Source organism: Nelusetta ayraudi, unplaced genomic scaffold, assembly GCF_046127955.1.
Source record: "Nelusetta ayraudi isolate G7.1 ecotype Tasmania unplaced genomic scaffold, CSIRO-AGI_Nayr_v1 ptg000151l, whole genome shotgun sequence".
Classification (NCBI taxonomy): Eukaryota; Metazoa; Chordata; class Actinopteri; order Tetraodontiformes; family Monacanthidae; genus Nelusetta; species Nelusetta ayraudi.
The window spans coordinates 477,694-496,917 of NW_027466201.1; the positions used below are offsets into that span (position 1 = coordinate 477,694).

General features: G+C 43.0%; 1 protein-coding gene across 1 annotated transcript in view; it reads left to right on the forward strand.

Annotated features, from left to right (window-relative positions):
* Positions 1–4,588: 4,588 nt before the first annotated feature.
* LOC142879915 (apolipoprotein B-100-like) overlaps positions 4,589–19,224 on the forward strand; it is a 34,655-nt gene continuing 20,019 nt past the window's right edge. The window contains 26 exon segments of the mRNA XM_076013475.1: positions 4,589–4,740; positions 5,030–5,074; positions 5,285–5,397; positions 5,532–5,677; positions 5,776–5,923; positions 6,255–6,407; positions 7,273–7,394; positions 7,745–7,830; positions 7,935–8,382; positions 8,495–8,609; positions 8,681–8,827; positions 8,912–9,123; positions 9,220–9,436; positions 9,600–9,752; positions 9,834–10,037; positions 10,160–10,327; positions 10,463–10,668; positions 10,777–10,941; positions 11,049–11,179; positions 11,301–11,502; positions 11,633–11,808; positions 11,897–12,072; positions 12,180–12,295; positions 12,392–12,765; positions 12,867–17,446; positions 17,555–18,613. Coding sequence (XP_075869590.1) covers positions 4,686–4,740; positions 5,030–5,074; positions 5,285–5,397; positions 5,532–5,677; positions 5,776–5,923; positions 6,255–6,407; positions 7,273–7,394; positions 7,745–7,830; positions 7,935–8,382; positions 8,495–8,609; positions 8,681–8,827; positions 8,912–9,123; positions 9,220–9,436; positions 9,600–9,752; positions 9,834–10,037; positions 10,160–10,327; positions 10,463–10,668; positions 10,777–10,941; positions 11,049–11,179; positions 11,301–11,502; positions 11,633–11,808; positions 11,897–12,072; positions 12,180–12,295; positions 12,392–12,765; positions 12,867–17,446; positions 17,555–18,613 — 9,717 coding nt within the window. The 5' untranslated portion in view covers positions 4,589–4,685.

Genomic DNA, 19,224 nt, shown 5'->3' on the forward strand with positions numbered 1-19,224 from the left:
CCTGAATTATTGGTGGCATTAAGTGCGACATATGAAAAAAATGACTAAGCTACAAGCTAAATACATGGCAGCGGCTCTTATGCAGTATCGTGCGATACATTTTCAACCTGGCCTGCTCCTGCTGTGCAAAGATTGAAGGACTGTCAGGTGCACACAAACAATGATGTGAGTCCAGAATGAATTGCTCAAAACTCAAGAGTGATTTTACTGACTCATGAGCCGCAAATCCTTGTTTTCCTCATTCGCTGTCTCGCCCGTGCTACCGCTAGCTGGCTAACAACACATGAGACTACTGCATGACTGCTGTTCTTGCTGCATGTGTAGCAATGCGCACAAATGAATGGCTTTAATTCATCACTGAATTGGTTTCTTGGTTCAACTCTTTTCTCTTCCTGCTTTCCATACCCTCTGGGTGATTGATTCAGTGACTTGAAAATCCAATTCCCTTCGGCTCATATAAACTCGAGTACGTAAAAAAGAATCAAATTTTCCCATTGCCGAGGAGAAGCTCACCCAACTATTAGCACAAGCTAATTTCTCAGTAATTCAGCTACCTTAGCAATAGTATGGTTATAGGTCATTCCTATTACCAGCCAATTATGTACATGCAAATCAATATTAACACAAACACAGGTTCATTTTTCCCTGCAACAGAATACACACTCAGCACCCCAGCACAGGCTTGTTATGCTGCTTTTTAGATTCACGTATCTGCTTTATACATTATGTAACATGTCCGTGACGGCCTCTTTCACCCAAGTGTTGGAGTTATCATTGAAGATAGCATGGCTTAAAAATTATTAACAGGATTCACACACTAAGATTTGTTGATTTCATCCCTCCAAAAAAAATCATCTCCTAATGCTTTTCATAGACTCGAGGGACATAGCTTGAGACTGTCTAACCCAGGCGTAGGCAAACTGTTAAACTTTTTAATCCGGCCCGCCGAACTTGAAGAAATTATGTAAATAGTGAGTAAGTCATAAAATTGTTGTATTTCATCCATCTTTCAAGTGTTTATAGAGTCATTTTGATAAAGAGCTAAATACCATAGGGCTTCAAAGACACCAATGAGGTGGGTCACCAAAACACTCCATCCACCTGCTCCTGCTCCGGCTCCCTCGGTCAAATTTTAGAACCCATTGTGGTCCACCAGTCAAAAAGTTTGGTCTAACGTGTCTGAGACAGGGGCCCGGTAGTCTTGCTGGGAGTGAGCGACAGTGTGAAAACCCGTTCAATAAATGAATCTCTATCCATTAAGATCATTACTTTTTTAAAAGCTTAATGCCAAATATAAAACAAATCTATGTAAGGCAATGGAGCCTCTTCCATAAAGTTATAATGAGTCGTGCCAGAACTCTAAGAGCGTAAGGAGATACCCCGTGAGTGGCAGCTTCAGGCACATGCCGTGACTTGTTCACAATCAAAACAAAAACGGTGAGCAATGAAGCATTTGCATCGAGTAAGCTTCTTTCACAATCAGGTAGAAAAGCATCTTATCCAGTATCTAAAACTAATCCAGCGGACACAGCGGCGGCCCTGCGATTCCTATGTGAGGCTTATTATTCTGAGTGTCTCTGGCTGCGTTGTGTAACTCATGATGCAGACATAAATTTTCCTTCAACTACTAGCATCACCAAACCAGTACAATTTAGCTTAGATAGTTTTTTTTTTTAAAAAATACTAGTAATGTCTTTCATAGCGCCAAACAACTCTTAAGCACAAATTCAATTCAATTTCAGACTTCAATAAAATATTTGGAAAAGTATTGATTTTTGATACGATTTTCGATACTAGCAACCGCGGACGTTTCGGGGAGGGGGGGTGTGGGTGGATGCGTACGGTTACTGTACTATACTATTCCGCACTCCTGGTGTTACACACTACTATTGCATTATAGATGTTTTACTGTACTGTACTGTACTTAACTGTGCTAAGGCAAGTTTATTCGTATAGCGCTATTCACGCAAATGGCCATTCAGAATTCCAGTCAGAAGTTTCACCACGTCCAAAGAAATTCAGTTTGTAAAAACATGGCTGATTCATCACCGTTTTAAAGATGAAGTAATTTTTAAAGCAGTCTGTCTCCACCCCAGGCAGGAGTTCAGACAAGAATACCGCCTCTCTCAGGATCAGTTGTGTAAATCAGGTTTACTTTTGGAAATTTACACCTCAGTCATCCTTCCGATGTAAAACCTCTATCGTTTGCTACGTCCACCTCCATTTTCTGCTGAACTTCCTGAAATGAGTTCACGTGTTTTCTACCCCGAACGTTTGCCCTACTTTACCTTCAGGGTGATTTTTGAAAGTACAGAAATGTAAAAGGTTGTTTGTTTTTTTTGCCCAAGTTTATTTAACCAGCTAACCCCTATAGATTTGCAGTAATTGTCACGTGCAGCGCATTGAACCTCATTGATCTGCTTTTTCTTGCCGCTTTCACAACACCGTCGAGCCATCAAGGTGCCTCGAGGGCTCCAGGTCGATTTGACACATCACAACGGTCACTGACGCAGCACGATAGATTTCCCTTCTCTGTTTCCTCTTAAACAAATGGACACTGTTTGCGTTTTGAAATGACATAACGTGTCAGATTGAGCGTTCACTTGTCTTTCAGACAAGATCCTTTGTGCGTTTCTTTAAACTTACTCTGCTGATGTTTTTCAATTTTACGATACAAGTAACACGGCTCAAGATGTGAATTATATTTTTTTCTGATTTGTCACCTCCAATATTAAGGGATTGTTATCATTATTCCATTAATGTCTAAAACTGTTATTCTCTTATTAGGAGTTTAACAAACTCACACTGCATTTGTGGTAAACTACGTTTTTTTTTTCTACGATGTAAAGAGAACAGAAGAGGGAGAATGGCACAGGACCTTGGCATGTGGCTGGACTGGTGCAGGATATAACTTGTTGTCTGAATCTGACATGTCTGAATCCCACCCTCTCATGTGAACACACGTGTCTAGTCCACTACTATCACAGTCCTCCATCAGGCCTGCTGGCCACACTGCCGCAGCTGTCCGTCTTACCCATCTACAGTATGAATCATTTTGAGGTAGAGAACCTACATAGTGTTGCTTCAGTGTAAGTTGAATGTGCCCTCCTTCAGGCCAAAAGTGTGTTGTTGGGTTATTTGTTTTTTTAATACTGTAATTAGGACCATCGGCGGTGTCATGTCCCTTATGCAATGTGACTCTGCCTTCCTCTGCCTGATTAACTTATCTTGAGTTCACTTCTGTTGCAACCCTGATGGAACAGCTGTCATAGGCTTTTCCTCACCAGGTGAAAGGGGAAATCTGAAGTGAATAATAATAATAATAATAATAATAATAATAATAATAATAATAATAATAATAATTGTTACTGTTACTATGTTATGCTATTATTAGTAGTAGTAGTATTAATAACAATAATAATAATAATACTAATTATTATTATTATTATTATTATTATAATTAATAATAATAAAATATTAGTAGTAGTAGTAGTAGTAGTAGTAGTATTATTATTATTATTATTATTATTATTATTATTATTATTATTATTATTATTAATAATAATAATAATAATAATAATAATAATAATAATAATAACTAATGAATAAACTGGGAAATTAATGTAAAAGGAAATGAAAAGTGATCAATAATACATGAGTCGCTGCCATTGTCAGTGACAACAGAAATATGATCAACCCAACACAAAAACCTTTATTTATAATCTTGTTTTACATTACATCATGTTATATTATATTATAATATTGTAACAAAATCAATGGTATAAAAAAACATGTGATGCTTGATTTGACATGATGATCTGAAAACAAAGAACATGGCGTCAAATAAAGACACACCGTTTTTTCGTGTGACCGTCAAGCCAATACACCTAGTCAGTGCCGATAAACGAGCCTGGTAACATAAAACAGCATGCAACCCTAGTTTTGATTCTGCGTCGGTATGAGTCAGATTGTTCTGGAGTCACAGAGCAAGGTTTATCTCACTTTCTGTCCTGGGCGTTCATGCAATTGAGAACGCCATACAGCGTAACCTTTGTGCTGTAAAAAGAGGCTCACGAGGAAAAAGAAATCTTCAGAAGTGGTTAAATGATCTGTCAAATCTCTTCTTGTTTGTTGTGGTATCCAAATCCACAGAGGTCCAAGTTTAAGGGACCCTGTATGTGACTGACATTGCTTTACTAATCGTACTGTGCACTGGCCTTTGAGCAGTAGCCTACAAACAAGCAATCAGTCAAAAGTCAGTGATATGAGCACGATACAGGGACGTGATCTGATAACGCATTATGTCTTTCAAACATAAGACTGCGTCGAAAGTTTTAAGCATCAATTATTCTATTCCGACATTAAAATCCATTATTGATCCACTCGGACTGAAGAACATATCCCCAAACTTAAAAACAGCAGGTAAACGGGTAATTTCACCCGGTGCTCGAGCCCCCACCCACTGCCGCCAGACACGTCTTGGTTTGTGAAACGATCCAACCTTTGGCCTGCCACACGTCTCAGACTTTGGAACCGGGGCAGCGCATTTGCATGTCTTGGTAATCTCCCATACAGTAAGATGGGAAACGTATAAATAGCAGCAGAGAGAGCCTGGAGAATTAGTCTTCACAGAAAGAGGAGGACTCCCCTTACCTACAGGATTGAGGAGCTTTACAGAGGCCACTATGGGGTCCACCAAGCTCTGCGTTCTGCTGCTGCTGGCGTCATACACACTGGCCCGTAAGTTTCACCAATTTTTTTTGGAAGTAGAATGAATTTAAATATGTTCTTTCATCTCATATGGAAATCCATGAAATACTTAGTGGCAAGTTTAATGGCAGAGCTTGAAAAGTATTGTGCTTTTTAAGTGTTATTTCACACGAGGCTGAATTTATTCAAAATGTAGACTTCTAATCTTGAGATTGTAAAAGCAAAATGTGTCAGGTGTGATATTTTCAAAGCTTATTTTAAGTGTTCTGACTTTCATCATCTTAAAAAATGAACGCAAAACATTTTCCATCCTGTGCAGAGCAAGAAGTGGGAAGAATTGAGGAACAGTCTTCCACTTGCTTTTGTAAGTTGTTGTTTTAAACCGTATTTTCCCATAGTTCAATGTATTTTGACTTGACAAACACTTATTTCCACCTCTGAAGTTTTCAAACTACCTTTTAAATGGCTTATTTGTTTTAACACCTTCATCCACATGTGCATTTCCTCCATGTATGCAATAATAAATATTGTATCTGATTTTTTTTGTTTTGTTTTTTTCCAAATGACCATGTAGTGGCTAAGAGATTCAAGAACTTCAGGCGTTTTGTGTACGACTATGAAGCTGAGACCTTTAATGGAGTAAATGGACATGTGAACAAGAAGAGCGGCCCCAAAGTTTCCTGCCAAGTATGTCTCTCATCTCAATGAGTCAATTCAAAACCTACCATCTGTAGATCACTCATGAATAACGGTTACATATATATAAAAAAAAATAAAAACAACAACAACAAAGCGACAACATTATTTAATTTGCTGCAAAGGTTGAGATCGACGTACCCCAGACCTGCAGCTTTGTCCTCCGCACAACGGAGTGCACTCTGAGCGAGATCTATGAGGTGAAGGAAGATGGCAACATGATCTACCGCCCCGCTGCTGGAGCTGAGGCCTTCAGAAACGCCATGGCCAGGTACGCTCGTGTGTCCAAAATCGCCATCGCCGTTACGTGCCAAACGTAAAGATCATACGCTCAGAAAAGTGGCTAAATATGAGAAATGTGCTCGACAGGAATACTCTGAAGATCACAGTTGAGGGAGAGGCCGATGTCAAGCTGTACCCCGAGGGTGACGAGCCCGTCAACATCCTGAACATCAAGAGGGGAATCGTCTCCACTCTCATGGTGCCAATGGTTGAGGAAGAGATGACCAAAAACATGGTGAGCCCACGTACCCCCATCCCTCCGACAATTGAAGTGTCTTATTCTGAGGTTCAAGTCGTCAATTACAAGTCAAGGATATGGGCCTGATTGTGCCGAAACACTGGCAAAAGATAAACACGTTGCACAACCGCGAGATAAGCTCTGTATCGACTGCTGCGGGTCAAAGTCCACGAAAAGTTGACAGCATCACCTGCCCTCAGAATAAGGAAGCGGGAGGGGCAGTGGGGAATCTTTGAGTCAAACTGATAATCAGATCCAGAGCGATTGCTCAAGGGCAAAAAGCATGTTTATTGCTTTTTGACGGTGACGCCACTCTCATCATTTTCAGCCCACTGTGCACGGAGCCTGCCCCACCGATTTCATCGTCAACACTGACGAGGACTCCGCCACCGATGTGACCCTCAACAGGGATCTGTCCAGATGCAGTATGTTCTACGCCCGCAGGCAGAGCACCAGCCCGATGGCCCTTATCACTGGCATGGTAAGAGACTCTTTCACCTTAGCTGACAAAAACCAAGGGTGAATTCCAATTCCTCCCTTAACCCTCAATCTCAACCCTCAATCTCAAAAATGCGCGCTCCCGCGAGGTGCAAGTGCTGTCCCGATTCTAAGAACGTCAAGTTGAGGGACGAGTTTAAGGGCTGTATCGCCCTCAATATTGAGATTCTCCGGCACCACCCTTGGCAGTAAGGGCTACCCAGAAGCCATTGCGTATTTTCGCCAAGACATCTTCGAAAAAGATTGCGATGTAAAAGCGAGCTACAAATGGAAGTATTTTCTTAGTTAATAAAGATATAAATATTACGAAACCATTGTATTGTCTTAGTTTAAGACTTTTTTATGGATTATTGACATCGTTACTTTACGAGGTTTGACAACCGGACCAGCGGTCCCGGCTTCACATTACTTGTATACCTCGTTGTGTCGCGAAGGAGGACTTCTTCCTTTTTCGGCGTCTTTTTCTTTTTCTCCTTCTTCTTCGTCGTTGTCGTCTTCTTGACAGACTGGACGTAGCTTTGGCGTAAGGCCGCCCCCCACAGTCTGAAGACGTAACTGCACTTAAGGGGTGTCCCATTTCTAAGCCCTTACACTTATTTTTGAGGGCCAAGATTGAGGGCCAAAGATTGAGGGTTAAGGGCGAGGGTTGAGATTGAGGAGTTAAGGGAGGAATTGGAATTGGCCCCAACATTTGACCTCCCTTAAAAAATGGTATAAAATACCCCTCATCTAGCCCTCGTCGAAAAAAACACCACACAAAAAAGAAAGGCACCCCGTGTTAACACTGCTGTCCAGCAGGTGGCTCTTTCTCGCCTTCTAACAACTGTGTCTTGCCTTCCTGCCATCAGAACTTCCCCCTGTCCAAGATGATCAGCAGCACCCAGACTTGCGGCTACAATTTTGACAACAAGAGGCACATCAGCAGAGCAGTCTGCACTGAGAACCACATGTACATGCCTCTGCCCATCCAGTAAGTTTGCCTAAACCAGATAATAACATTAGCAAAATGTATTTTTCCTTCCATTATCAATCTTATTAATAGATAGTGCCACGCTAGAAACCAACCCGATACCAACTTAAAAGCGTTTATATAAATCTTCTGTATTTTTTGCTCTGGGTGGTACTCTGGAACTTTTAGAATATTAGACATAGTCCTATTATTTTCTCAATGTCTCAACTTATGTGAGAACTTTCTGTGTTGATTTACTGCATTGAAGATTTCATTTGCATATATGAACCATTCAAAGAAAAGTTATGCCTGCCAAGGACGTGGAATTGTTTTCCTTTGTACACCACTGAATTGCTCTCCTCTAAAAACAGGAAGCAGTACGGAATGTCTACCCTGGTGAAGCAGACTGTGACTCTGAGGGAGACCGCCAAGATCAACGACAGAATCTTCCAACGCGGTGAGTATTTCCTCACTTATCAAGCACCAAATTTGGCTCCACTTGCAAAATCCTTGTACCCATGCACATTGCATCATTGCCTGCATGCGCGCTACTCTGTGCAGATGAGGAGAACGTCAAGTCCCTCTTCATGGATGTGGTTGAGGGCAAGTTCTCCATGCAGACCAAGGAAGCTGCCATGACCACCTTTAGGCAGCTATCCCAGTTGATCCCAGTTGATCGCGAGGAGCGGGCCATGCTCTTCTACAAGCTGGTCTCTGAGCTGCGTGGCCTGAAGACTGCCGTCCTGGAGGCTACCGTGGATGAGATGATGAGGTCCTCACAGGCACTGGCATGGCAGGCCCTGGTTCAGTGCGGCACCCCAGAGTGCACTAGCACCATGCTGGCTGAGCTCAGGAAGTTTGACAAAAGTGCTCTTGAGGTCGACGCCGCCGTCTACGCCCTGGGACTGCTGCCAAACCCCTCCCGCATCATGGTGAAGGACATGCTGGCAATGGCTCAGTACAAGCAGAGTAATCCCATCATGTACGCCCTGAGCAACGTGGTCCGCAGGTGAGTACCCCCGTGTTTGGTGGTGTATTTAAAAAAAAAACATATATCAGACAGATCAGACAGAATCTGAGAACAATTTGCCCAATTTGAACGTCTTTGCTTTTGTCACCAGACTGTTTCAGACTGAGGGAGTCACCCCAGAGATTGTTGCTGTGTCTGAATTCATTGCTTCCATCCTGGGTGAGGACTGCGCTGGAGAGAAAGATCTGACCTTCCTGACCTTGAGGGTAGGTGCAACTTCAACCCAGAAATGTTGCACTTCCGCCTTGTTCTTATTGCCCGTGTCTTTCTCTTACAGGTTGTGGGTAACATGGGAGATGCACTGGAGGCCGCCAATCCCGCTATCAAGGCTGTGCTGACAAGGTGCATGAGACAGCCCACAACCACACTGGCGGTGCAGCTGGCTGCCATCCAGGCCTTCAGACGTATGCCCGTGACTGATGAGGTAAACACAAGCCCCATTACATTTTTCACAATCGCACAAGTTTTTAGACCACAGAGACAAAAACGACTTTGTTTTGGTGCCCAGATTCGCGCCAACCTTCAGCGGGTCAGCCTGTACCCCAAGGGGGCCGTGCAGAAACGCCTGGCAGCTTACCTGATGCTGATGAGGAACCCTCAGGACAGCGACATGGACGTGCTGAAGAAGCTGCTGAAGCAGGAGCAGAACGTGCAGGTCAAATCCTTCGTGACCTCCCACATCTACAACATCATTACCTCCACTGAGACCGAAGCTCAGAAGTAAGAGTTGGATTCCCCCCCGAGCCAGATGCATTTTCACCCAGCGCCCAGCACATTTACTCAGTCTAACGCCATTGTATTTCACTTCTAACCCAGGCTCGGCCAGAGAATTATGAATGCTCTGCAGGTCACTGACATTGCCACACACAATGAGTACACCCTGTCTCGCAACTACAAGCTTGGCGTGGCACATGACAACATGGAGGCCAGCATTCAGGGCAGCATGATCTTCGACCCCAGTAGCCAGTTGCCAAGGGAGGCCCTGCTGGAGACTACCCTGAAAGCTTTTGGATACAGCATGGATATGTGGGAGGTAGGTAGCCCATATGTATCACAGCGATCAGCACTTCATAAAACACAAGCAAACCACACAATTCAATTTCATTATGTTTGCTACTAATGTGGCACTTTTCCAAGTTTCAAACTTGCCTTTCTAAATGTTTCTAAATGTATTTCTTATTGTCGTTTTGCAACAGGTTGGCATGCAAGGAAAAGGCTTTGAGCCAACCGTTGAGGCTCTGTTTGGAAAGAACGGCTTCTTCCCGGACACTTTGTCCAAAACTCTGTACTGGACCATTGACAAGTTGCCCGGACAGGGCACATGGCATCATATGGGAGAAGGAGTCAGGGTATTTGATTTGAAACTTTCAATTAATGCTTTGATTTCTATAGACAGCAGTACATCTAACACAGCTTTTTTTTTTCCTCAGGTGCCTGAAAATCTGATGAGCGAGATCACTCGCAACTTCAACAAGCTGCTGAGAGATCTGCAGAGCCAGGAGTCTCCTGAGGCCATGGCCTACCTGAGGATCATGGGAGCTGAGCTCGGATACATTAAGGCCAGCGACCTGAAGTTCTTTGCCGAAAACGCTAAGATGTACACTGACATTTTCATGCGAATCCTCCCTACCAAGGTACTTTTTCAGTTCTCCTTTTACCCGCTGAAAAGATTGCGTTTTGATCAGCGTACAAATGTTCCACAGTGACGCGGAAATTAAAACAAGAGTTTTTGTCTTGTTTTGTTTTTATTCATAAGGTCCTCGGTAACCTGATGTCTAGCACTACCAATGAGATCTTTGCCCACTACATCTTCATGGACAACAGATTCATGATGCCAACAGCATCTGGCTTGCCTTTGACATTTTCCCTGTCTGGCACCTTCACACCTGGTGCAAAGGGAGGCCTCCGCCTGTCTCCAAGAATGGTATGTGCATTTTCTGTCTGCAACTTTGAACAGTCAGGGTAAATGTGTGTTGTGAACATCAGTGATCGTCGTGGAGAAAATACTCTCGCAGTCCGTTCAGTCTGGTGCACATCCTCTGTGTTTTTTTTGCTACAGAACGAGCTGGTGTTCAAGCCCTCCATCGGAATTGAATTTGTCACCAAAATGGGAGTAAATGTCCCCGAATTTGTCGAGTCCGCCGTTGAGATGCACACCAGCATGTACCATGAGAGTGCACTCCAAGCCAAGATCACCATGGAGAACAACGAGGTCAAGCTTTCCATCCCAGCACCAGAGGGCAACACAAGGATCTTCAGCATGTGGTAAGAAACACATTTTTTCATACGTGCTTGGTTTATAAAAGAGCAATGTTTTTTCCCAATGAGATGTGTGATGTAAATTCATTCTGTTAATTGCTTCTGTTTAAATAGGAGCAGAGTGATGATTGCAGGTTCTGGAATGACTACAGAATTCCCCTACGCACTGGGTGACAGAGAATGCAGACCTCTTTTCTCTGGAATGAAATACTGCACAGAAATACTTCGTGGCAGGTCTGGTGATGGGAGTCTTTACTTCCTTCAGAATCGTGAGAACAAGTAAGTCATCAATTTAAGTTTTCTTGCTTTTAAATCAGATTTTTTTTTCCTTTCTCATATAACCATAAGTATTCCAAAGATAAACTGTTTGTTTTTTTATTGCTTAGGTTTGTGATTGACATCAGGCCCACTGATGATGTCACTGAGTACACTGCCAGCATCGCATACAAGCCTCTCTCTGAAGGAAAGGACGGTCGCCAGAAGGTTGACTCTCTGAAATTCGCCTTGAGAGCTGAAGGTATGAGCGTCTTGTGTCCAAGACAACTTTCTCACATCTGCTACAAAAAAGAATATCATAATGAATAGATACTCTCTTTTCACTTATCAAGTTATATATCTTTCTGACTTTGTTGTATCAGGTGCTGAGTCTACTGAGGCTACGCTCACAATGAAATACAACAGGAACAGGAACGTTTTCACCACCCAGGTTGAGATCCCCGACTTCGATGTTGAGGCCGGCATCAAGGTTGGCATGACCGACAGCGCTGTCAAAGGGAAATCCATCACCTTCGAGATCTCCAACAAGAACGTGCCACAGCTGTCCCTGATTGGCCGTGCCAAGTGAGTGAACCCCCCCACTTACTGACAGACAGCTTGAACACACTGCGATGCAGATTGCACTCCGTTTATGCGGAGACCAAGACTTTTATAACGAACACGTGTTAACTAAGAGATGATTTATCTGTCAAAGGGTTGTGCCGGGCCTGGCTGATGGCATGGTGCAGGTTCAACTGCTCATCCCCTCACTCAAGACTGATGCCACCGTCACTGCAAACCTCCGTCGAACTGGCGGAATTGCTTTGGAAATCAAGAGTGATGTCAAGCTGCCTGAGACCTCCTCCATTCAGGCAGTCACATTCCAATTCAGTATGTCCTCTTGAGAAAAAAAAGTGTTCATAAAACATCAATTGTTTGTCCGGCGTTAACGAAAAATGCTACACGTTTTAAATTTCAGACGACAACCAGGCAGAGGTTCAGCTGATGTCCAACATGAATGCTGACACTAAGAACCTGGTGCTTTACACTGAAGCCTTCAAGACTTGGCTCGGACACTTTGCAGAGGACGTCATGGACCAGCAGGTCGTCAAGACTGACATGAAACTGCGCCACATCTTTAACAAAGCTGTTGAGGTAGCCTATAGGAAGAAATATGAAAAATTAGAACATTCTAATAGTCAGAATTTTGCTTGTTTTTTTTCTTGGCTGAAGCATAACACACATGACATTTTTTTCACCAGGCCAGCAACATCTGGATGAACAAGATCAAAACTGATGTTCCATATGTGGAGATTTTGAAGAACAGAATTGAAGAGATGGAAATGCCCACTCTGCCTGAACAGCTTTTCATGAACTTGTAAGTGAAACCTACATATAAACCGAGTGTATTTGCTCTTTAATCCACTGTGTGTTTATAATTTCACAAATATTCTCTCTTATTTTTTCCCCTTAGTGAAAGTGGTTTTATGTACCAGTTCAATGCCAACCGATTGGCCTTCACTATCCCTCTCCCTCTTGGAGGCAAGTCCTCTGAAGAGCTGAGGATCCCTTCAATGGTTTCCTCTCCCCGCATCTTTGTGCCCAAGCTGGGCCTGGAATTCGCTCCTCAGGAGATTCAAATCCCCACTTTCACCATTCCATCTGAATATGACCTCACCCTGCCACTGATGGGAATGATGAAAGCGTCCACGAAGGTCAACAGCAACTATTACAACTGGGAGGGAACAATGTCTCTTGATAACAATACTGTAGATTCTCCTAGCTTTGTGGCTAAGTTCAACATCCTGGCTAACAGTCCAATCAAGTTCCTGTCATTCTCCACTGAAGGTAATTCAATGTCTATCTTTTTTTTTTGTCTTAAAATAATGGCTCACGAGAAACAAAGCAAAGAATATGCTAACAATGAGCATATTGTTTTGTTTTTAAAGGAGTTTCAGAACTTAAAGGCACTGAAGAGGAAACCTTGAAATTCACCATGGAGGGCTCCCTGAAACACATGCTCATGACCACAAGTTTCAGTGTCCTGGAAACTGTTGCTGTCACAGAAAGTGTCACGTCAACAGGAAAGTACAATGTTTATGCCAATTCCCCTCTTGGTGTAGACACAAATTTGACTGTAAACACCCAGCTTGCCCTCAATTCAGCTCTGCTCTCAGGAGAAATCAACACTGATGGAAGTGTGGTCATCGGGCCCATGTCTGCCAGCCCTACCTACCTTTACACCTTCTCTGTTAACCCAGCCAAGAGAGAGGCAACATTGGAGAGCAATTTGTATTTGAATTTGAATTCGGAAATCCTGAAGCACACCACCATATTGAGCCTGAACTCCAACAATTTGAAGCTTACCATGCGCTCTATGTCTAATGAGAGAAAGCTTTGTAGCCAGTTTGAGTTTTCCGCCCTTGAAGGCCAGGCCACACTTAGGTTTGAGAATGAAGTCGGTGATTCAGTGAATCGTGTCTACTCTCTCCTCACTGCTTCCATGAATCCTTCTGGCTTAGAGATCAACCATGACGCTTCCATGAATGTCTTCTCGAGCGTTGCCTCTCACAAAGCAACCCTGTCCCTCAACATGAATGGCCTGACCACCAGCTGCACAACAACTGCCCAGCACAGCCCTATGACCTTTGACAATGTTTTCCATGGTGGAGTCGATGCCTCTGGTGCCACCTTGTCACTCAACACCAATGGAGTTTTCAAGGAGAACAAAGCTCAGCTCTCTTTTGAAGGAAAACTTTCAAGCAAAGACGTGTACGTCAATGGCGTCTTGAAGGGTAACTTGTTTGAGGCCAACACCGTCAACAGGCTGAACCTCAGAATGAACGAAGACGGCTTGCTCCTCTCCAGCGGCATTGTTGGGTCCCTCAATGAGATGAGGACCGAGAACACCAACTCTCTGTCTCTGACACTCAGATCATTTAACCTGCACTCCAAGACTGACAATGTCCTCAACATGAAGAACTCCTACAAACACGACATCACCATTAGCATGGAGCCTTTCATTGCCTCGGTTACTGTGAAGAATGACCTGAAGATCATGGAGGTTGTTTTAGTCAATAATGCCGAGTTCAAAGCAGAGCCCAACAATGTGCTGCTGAATGGAGCCATGACAGGCACTTTCTTAGAACAAGAGCTCAAGAACACATACGAGGTTAAATTTGTAGACATGGTCCTCTCTACAAAGTGCAATACCAATGGCATCCTCCTGGGAGTTCGTGTGACTCATGCCAGTGACATGGAGGTGGCTGGGCTGAACATGAAGACCAACAATGTTTTCAGTGTCAATTCACCAAATCTCCATCTGGGCAGCACTGTCAAAACCATGGCTGCACCTTTCATTCTGAACATTGATGCTGTTTTCAACTCAGATGGTTCAGTTAGCCTGTATGGAGTGCACAGTGGTGACCTGTACAGCAAGTTCCTCCTGAAAGCAGAACCACTGCTATTTACACAATCCTTTGAGTACAGAGCCTCAACTTCACATGAAATCCAGAACAGGCCAACTATCAAGACCAGCATGGAGAACACGTTCAACAGCATGCTGAGCCTCCCAGAGCAAAGTGTCTCTCTGAGGATGACATCCAATGTGAACGAGCACACTTTTAACCAAGAAATGAGCGCCTTCAACAACGCAGAGAGAATCGGTGTTCAGATGATGGGAGCAGCTTCAACTGCCCTCTTTAGCGATGCCAGTGAAAACTATGCAATCTCCGGTTTTGTCAAATACGACAAGAACAGTGACAGCCACCTTATCCAGATTCCATTTATGGAGCATCTTCCAGAATTTTTTGAAAATGTCAAGACCACCGTGATGAGGCTGATGGACCAGGGCATTGAGATGATGAAAGACATGGACACAAGGTACGAGATTAGCGCCAAGATTCAAACCAAAGTATCCGAGCTGAAAGAAGTCATTAGCAACTTTGACTTTAACTTTTTTGTCCAAGACCTCAGAAGGTTCACCAGATCAATGGAAACATTTGTAGCCAAAATGACAGCCAAGTTCCCAACTGAGAAAGTCATGGAGGTTGTGACATCAATGATGGACATCATCATGGCTTGGATTAGGAAGCACAACATTGCTAACAAATTTGAAATGATTCATGCCAAAATTGAGGAAATTCTTTCCAGCTATGAGGTTGAGAAGATGATTGAAACTGTTATTGATGAGATCGTTAAAATTATGAAACAGTATCAAGTGAGGGAACATATCCAGAATGCACTTACCACCCTCAGGGAAATTGACATTCAGCCTTTGGTCAATAGAGCAATGGAACCTTTCCACAGAGTCATAATTGAAGTTATGTCTTTTGATTTTAAGCAGCTGATTGATGACATGAGTACCTATTTTATGGGACTGATTCAACAGATCAGATCTTTTGATTATGACACATTCACCAGTGAGTTGAAAGAGAATCTTCTTGCCATTAGCAAAATTCCATCTTTTGGAAAACTCTATGGAGAGTTTAAAGTCTCCTCACCTCATTACATACTCAGATCCACTGCGGACATTGAGAACACTACAACTGCATCAGTAACACCTGAGTTCAAAATTAACCTTAACTCACAGGCTACATCTACTCTAAAAATCTTAGAGTTCACTGTAGATGCCAGTGCTCATGTTGCTGTACCAAAAATGAACCGCCTGACCATTTCTGAGAACATCAATGTTGCCCAGTCATTGTTTGCACTTGACCACATTGGAACAATGACAATCTATGGCCTGTCAGCTCAAGCCTCTGTTGAAACCACTGCAAAGGCCAAAACTGAACTCTATGTTGGGGAAATTATCAACAAGGCATCCTTTGCTATTGAAAGTGGAGTTTCTGCCAATGTTGAGACTTATTACAAACAGAACATCAACATGCCAGTCCTGAATTTCTTGACTGAGGCCACAATGGGCCAGAAGACCATTTTTATTCTCGAAGATGGCACCGCTAATCTAAACATGGCCAATGTTGCTAATGGAAAATATGCCCTTAAGGACTTTAAAGATGAGGCAACCCACAAGAGTGACATGGAGGTGGCCATGGATTTCCACACAGCCAAGTTGACCTTCACTAGTGAAACCGGAAACAGTAACTACAAAATGAATGAAAATGTGGTTGCAGAGATTTGCATCTTCCGCCATATCATGTTTGAGGCCAAGGTTGAGACAGAAACACCTTTCATGAGGAGCAGCATTGCTGAAGCCAAACTCCAGGCTAAGGTTGAAGACCTGAAAATCGATTTCTCTGCCTCTCACAACACAGAACTACTTGGACTGGCTGAGGGAATGGTTTCAAACTCTGTGAAATTTTTGCTTATGCCCATCGAGGTAGTGTTTGACACCAAGAACAACGCCAAAGTTACCTTCCCATTCATCATGTCTGGAAAAGTGGATCTTCGAAATGACATGGCCTTCACAGTAAGCACAGAGGTGCAGCAGGCAAGCTGGACAGGTCTGGCAAGAGTCAACGAGTACAAATACTCCCATCATTTCAGCATGGATAATGGTGACAGAGAAATTATTATGTACTCCGAGATTAAGGGCCAAGCTAATCTGGATGTCTTGACAGTCCCCATTACTATCCCTGAAATTACTTTGCCGTTTGTCGGCATTACAATGCCAGGAGTGGAGGACTTCTCACTGTGGGTTGACACTGGCTTGAGCCACTTCCTCCTCACAACTGAACAGACCTTTGACATGACCTACAAATTGAAGTACTTGAAGAACACTGAAATGATCACCTTTGACATTGATGTCACACCTCTCTTCAATGCACTGCACGAGAAATTTCTGATTGGCAAGGATCAAGCTGCTGCAATGATGGTTGCATCCCTTGACAAAGCACAGGTGCAGTATGAAAAGTATAGCATTGAGCTGCCAAAAACCATCACAGTGCCTGCCTACAAAGTGCCCATGTTAAATGCAGAGATTTCTACATTCACCATTCCCCTTCCTGACTTAAGCCTCATCACAATGCCCTCATTTCATCTGCCATCTGCCCTCAGCAAGCTCACTCTCCCAAAAGTTACTCTTCCCAGAATGATTACCATCAGTTTCCCAATCATGGGTGACTTGACCTCAGAATTCTCCATGGAAACCGCTGTGATCACACTTAAAAGTGATGCCAGCATCCTTAATCATGACAATTTCATCGTCACATTTGATGCCTCTTCATCTTCTGAATGCGAGTGCCTGAATGGAGAGATTAAGGGCAACACCAACGTGGACACAAGCAAAGGGTTTAAAATGGTCTCTGCCCTCTCTGCGAAACACCTATTGGCTGAAGGAAACCACCAAAGCACCATTGTCTTAAACTACGACAACGTGGCTACATCCCTCACAAACTCAGCAAAGCTCCTTGTTGCTGCCACCGCCATGGAAATCGTCCAGGAAGTGACGGGAAATCCAGAAGAAGGCCTTGTTGTCTCTGTTTCCTCTCCATCTACAGGACTCATTGCCGTTCAGATGCAGATCAAAGGCCCAGCACAAGTGAAAGCAAGACTCTATGGTCGCTACCCGGTAGGAGACTTTCATACTCATAGCGTTGTTGATTACCCAATGTCGTTACTTTGCTTAAACTGTTTTTGTATACTTAAGTAACACATGTTGTGTATCATTCTCTTTCAGTCTGAGCCGAGCGCAGATATTGAAATCATTGGTGTGAAGATGTCTGTGATCAACTTCGAGAAGCTGAACCTTCAGACAACCTGGAATATGGAGATGCCCTATGAGATGATGCTGCGAATGAAGAATCAGGTTCCCGTAGTGATGGAAAATGTGTATGATCCTGCTGTAATGACATACAGGAAACTGTACCGGTCTGTTAGAAGCCTTGAGGGATCTTTCGAGGATGTTAAAGAGAATGTCAAGACAGTCGTTGATAAGGCTTTCGACCACCTTGCAGCAGTTAGACGCTCCAATTTTGTGACAGCTTTAACAGATAACACAATTTCTGTCCTCAAAGTCTACCAAAAGAGAGCTGAAATGATTATGGGTGCTGTTGTTAAATTTCTGAGGGAAACCAAATTCCTGATCCCCGGGCATGAAGAGAGGCTGTCCGGACTTGAGATCTACCAGAAATTTACTGTATTTGTTGCTGATGCATCTGAGGAGGCTATTGTAAAGATTCCAGCATATTTTACCTCCATGTCCACAATGGTCGTTGATTATATCAGATCCATTGAATTCACTCTGCCTGGCTCTAACTACGTTGTCAGAGGAGGAGAAATTCTTGATGATTTGTTTGTAGCTATGAGAAAAATTCAGAACCAAATGATTGTCACAATGAAGCAACTGAGTAACATCCAGCTGGAGGACATTATCAACAAATTTAATGCGTTCATGTATTTCGCAGTGGAACAAAGTGAGAAGTTCCTCCAAACCTTGAAATCTGAGAATGTGGAGAAATTCTACACCTTTGTGTCTGATATGTACGCTGATGTCATGAACTCCCAGGCCATGGCTGATGTTTCCAGGCAGATTGAGGAGTTCCAAAGAATTGTTATGGAATATTTTGAAGCCATTAGATCAAAACTTGAGATTGCTTTTGCCGACATGTCAACAGAACAGCTTCAGTCTGACATCCAGTCTGGGATTGATGTCCTGCTAAAACGTCTGAATACTTTCCAAAACAGAGTCATCAAAACACTCAAAGAGAAAAGCAAGAGTGTTCGGTCATTTGTAAGAGTGGCTGACAGACAGATGGACATTGACATTCCTCTGCCATTTGTTGCCAAGTTCAACTAAATTACCATGACTAAAGGTGTTTGCATTGAGCTGTTGTGTAGCTAACAGTGAACTGCATGTTGCTTCCAAGACTTCCAATTGTTATTTGATATCCTACTGTCCCTCCTTTGCCCTGTAAAACATAGAGTATTATTATAATAATGTATTAAAACATATGTGACCTTCAATAAAGACCGTATGAACTGCACACATTTGTGAGAAATGCTTATTTTTTCATTGAACACCTAAAGACCGCTGTCTTTAAATGCTAACCATTTTATAGCATCTTAAGTTCTGGTACCGTGATAGAACTATAGTCGATTTTCCTGATATAATATAGCCAAAACTGTACAAGCTGAACAATCCCAATATTCAGGTGCCAACAACACACCCCTCCACTACAACCATGAGTCATTTGCACCCTCAAGTCTAAATTTAGTACAGACAAGAATAACTTCTCTGATAGTTTTTTTTTTGAAGACAATAAGAATAGATATTGAGTCACACAAAAATATCCCGCATTTCATCAACACTAGCATCATCCAATTGAAAAAAAAACCAAAAAAAAAACC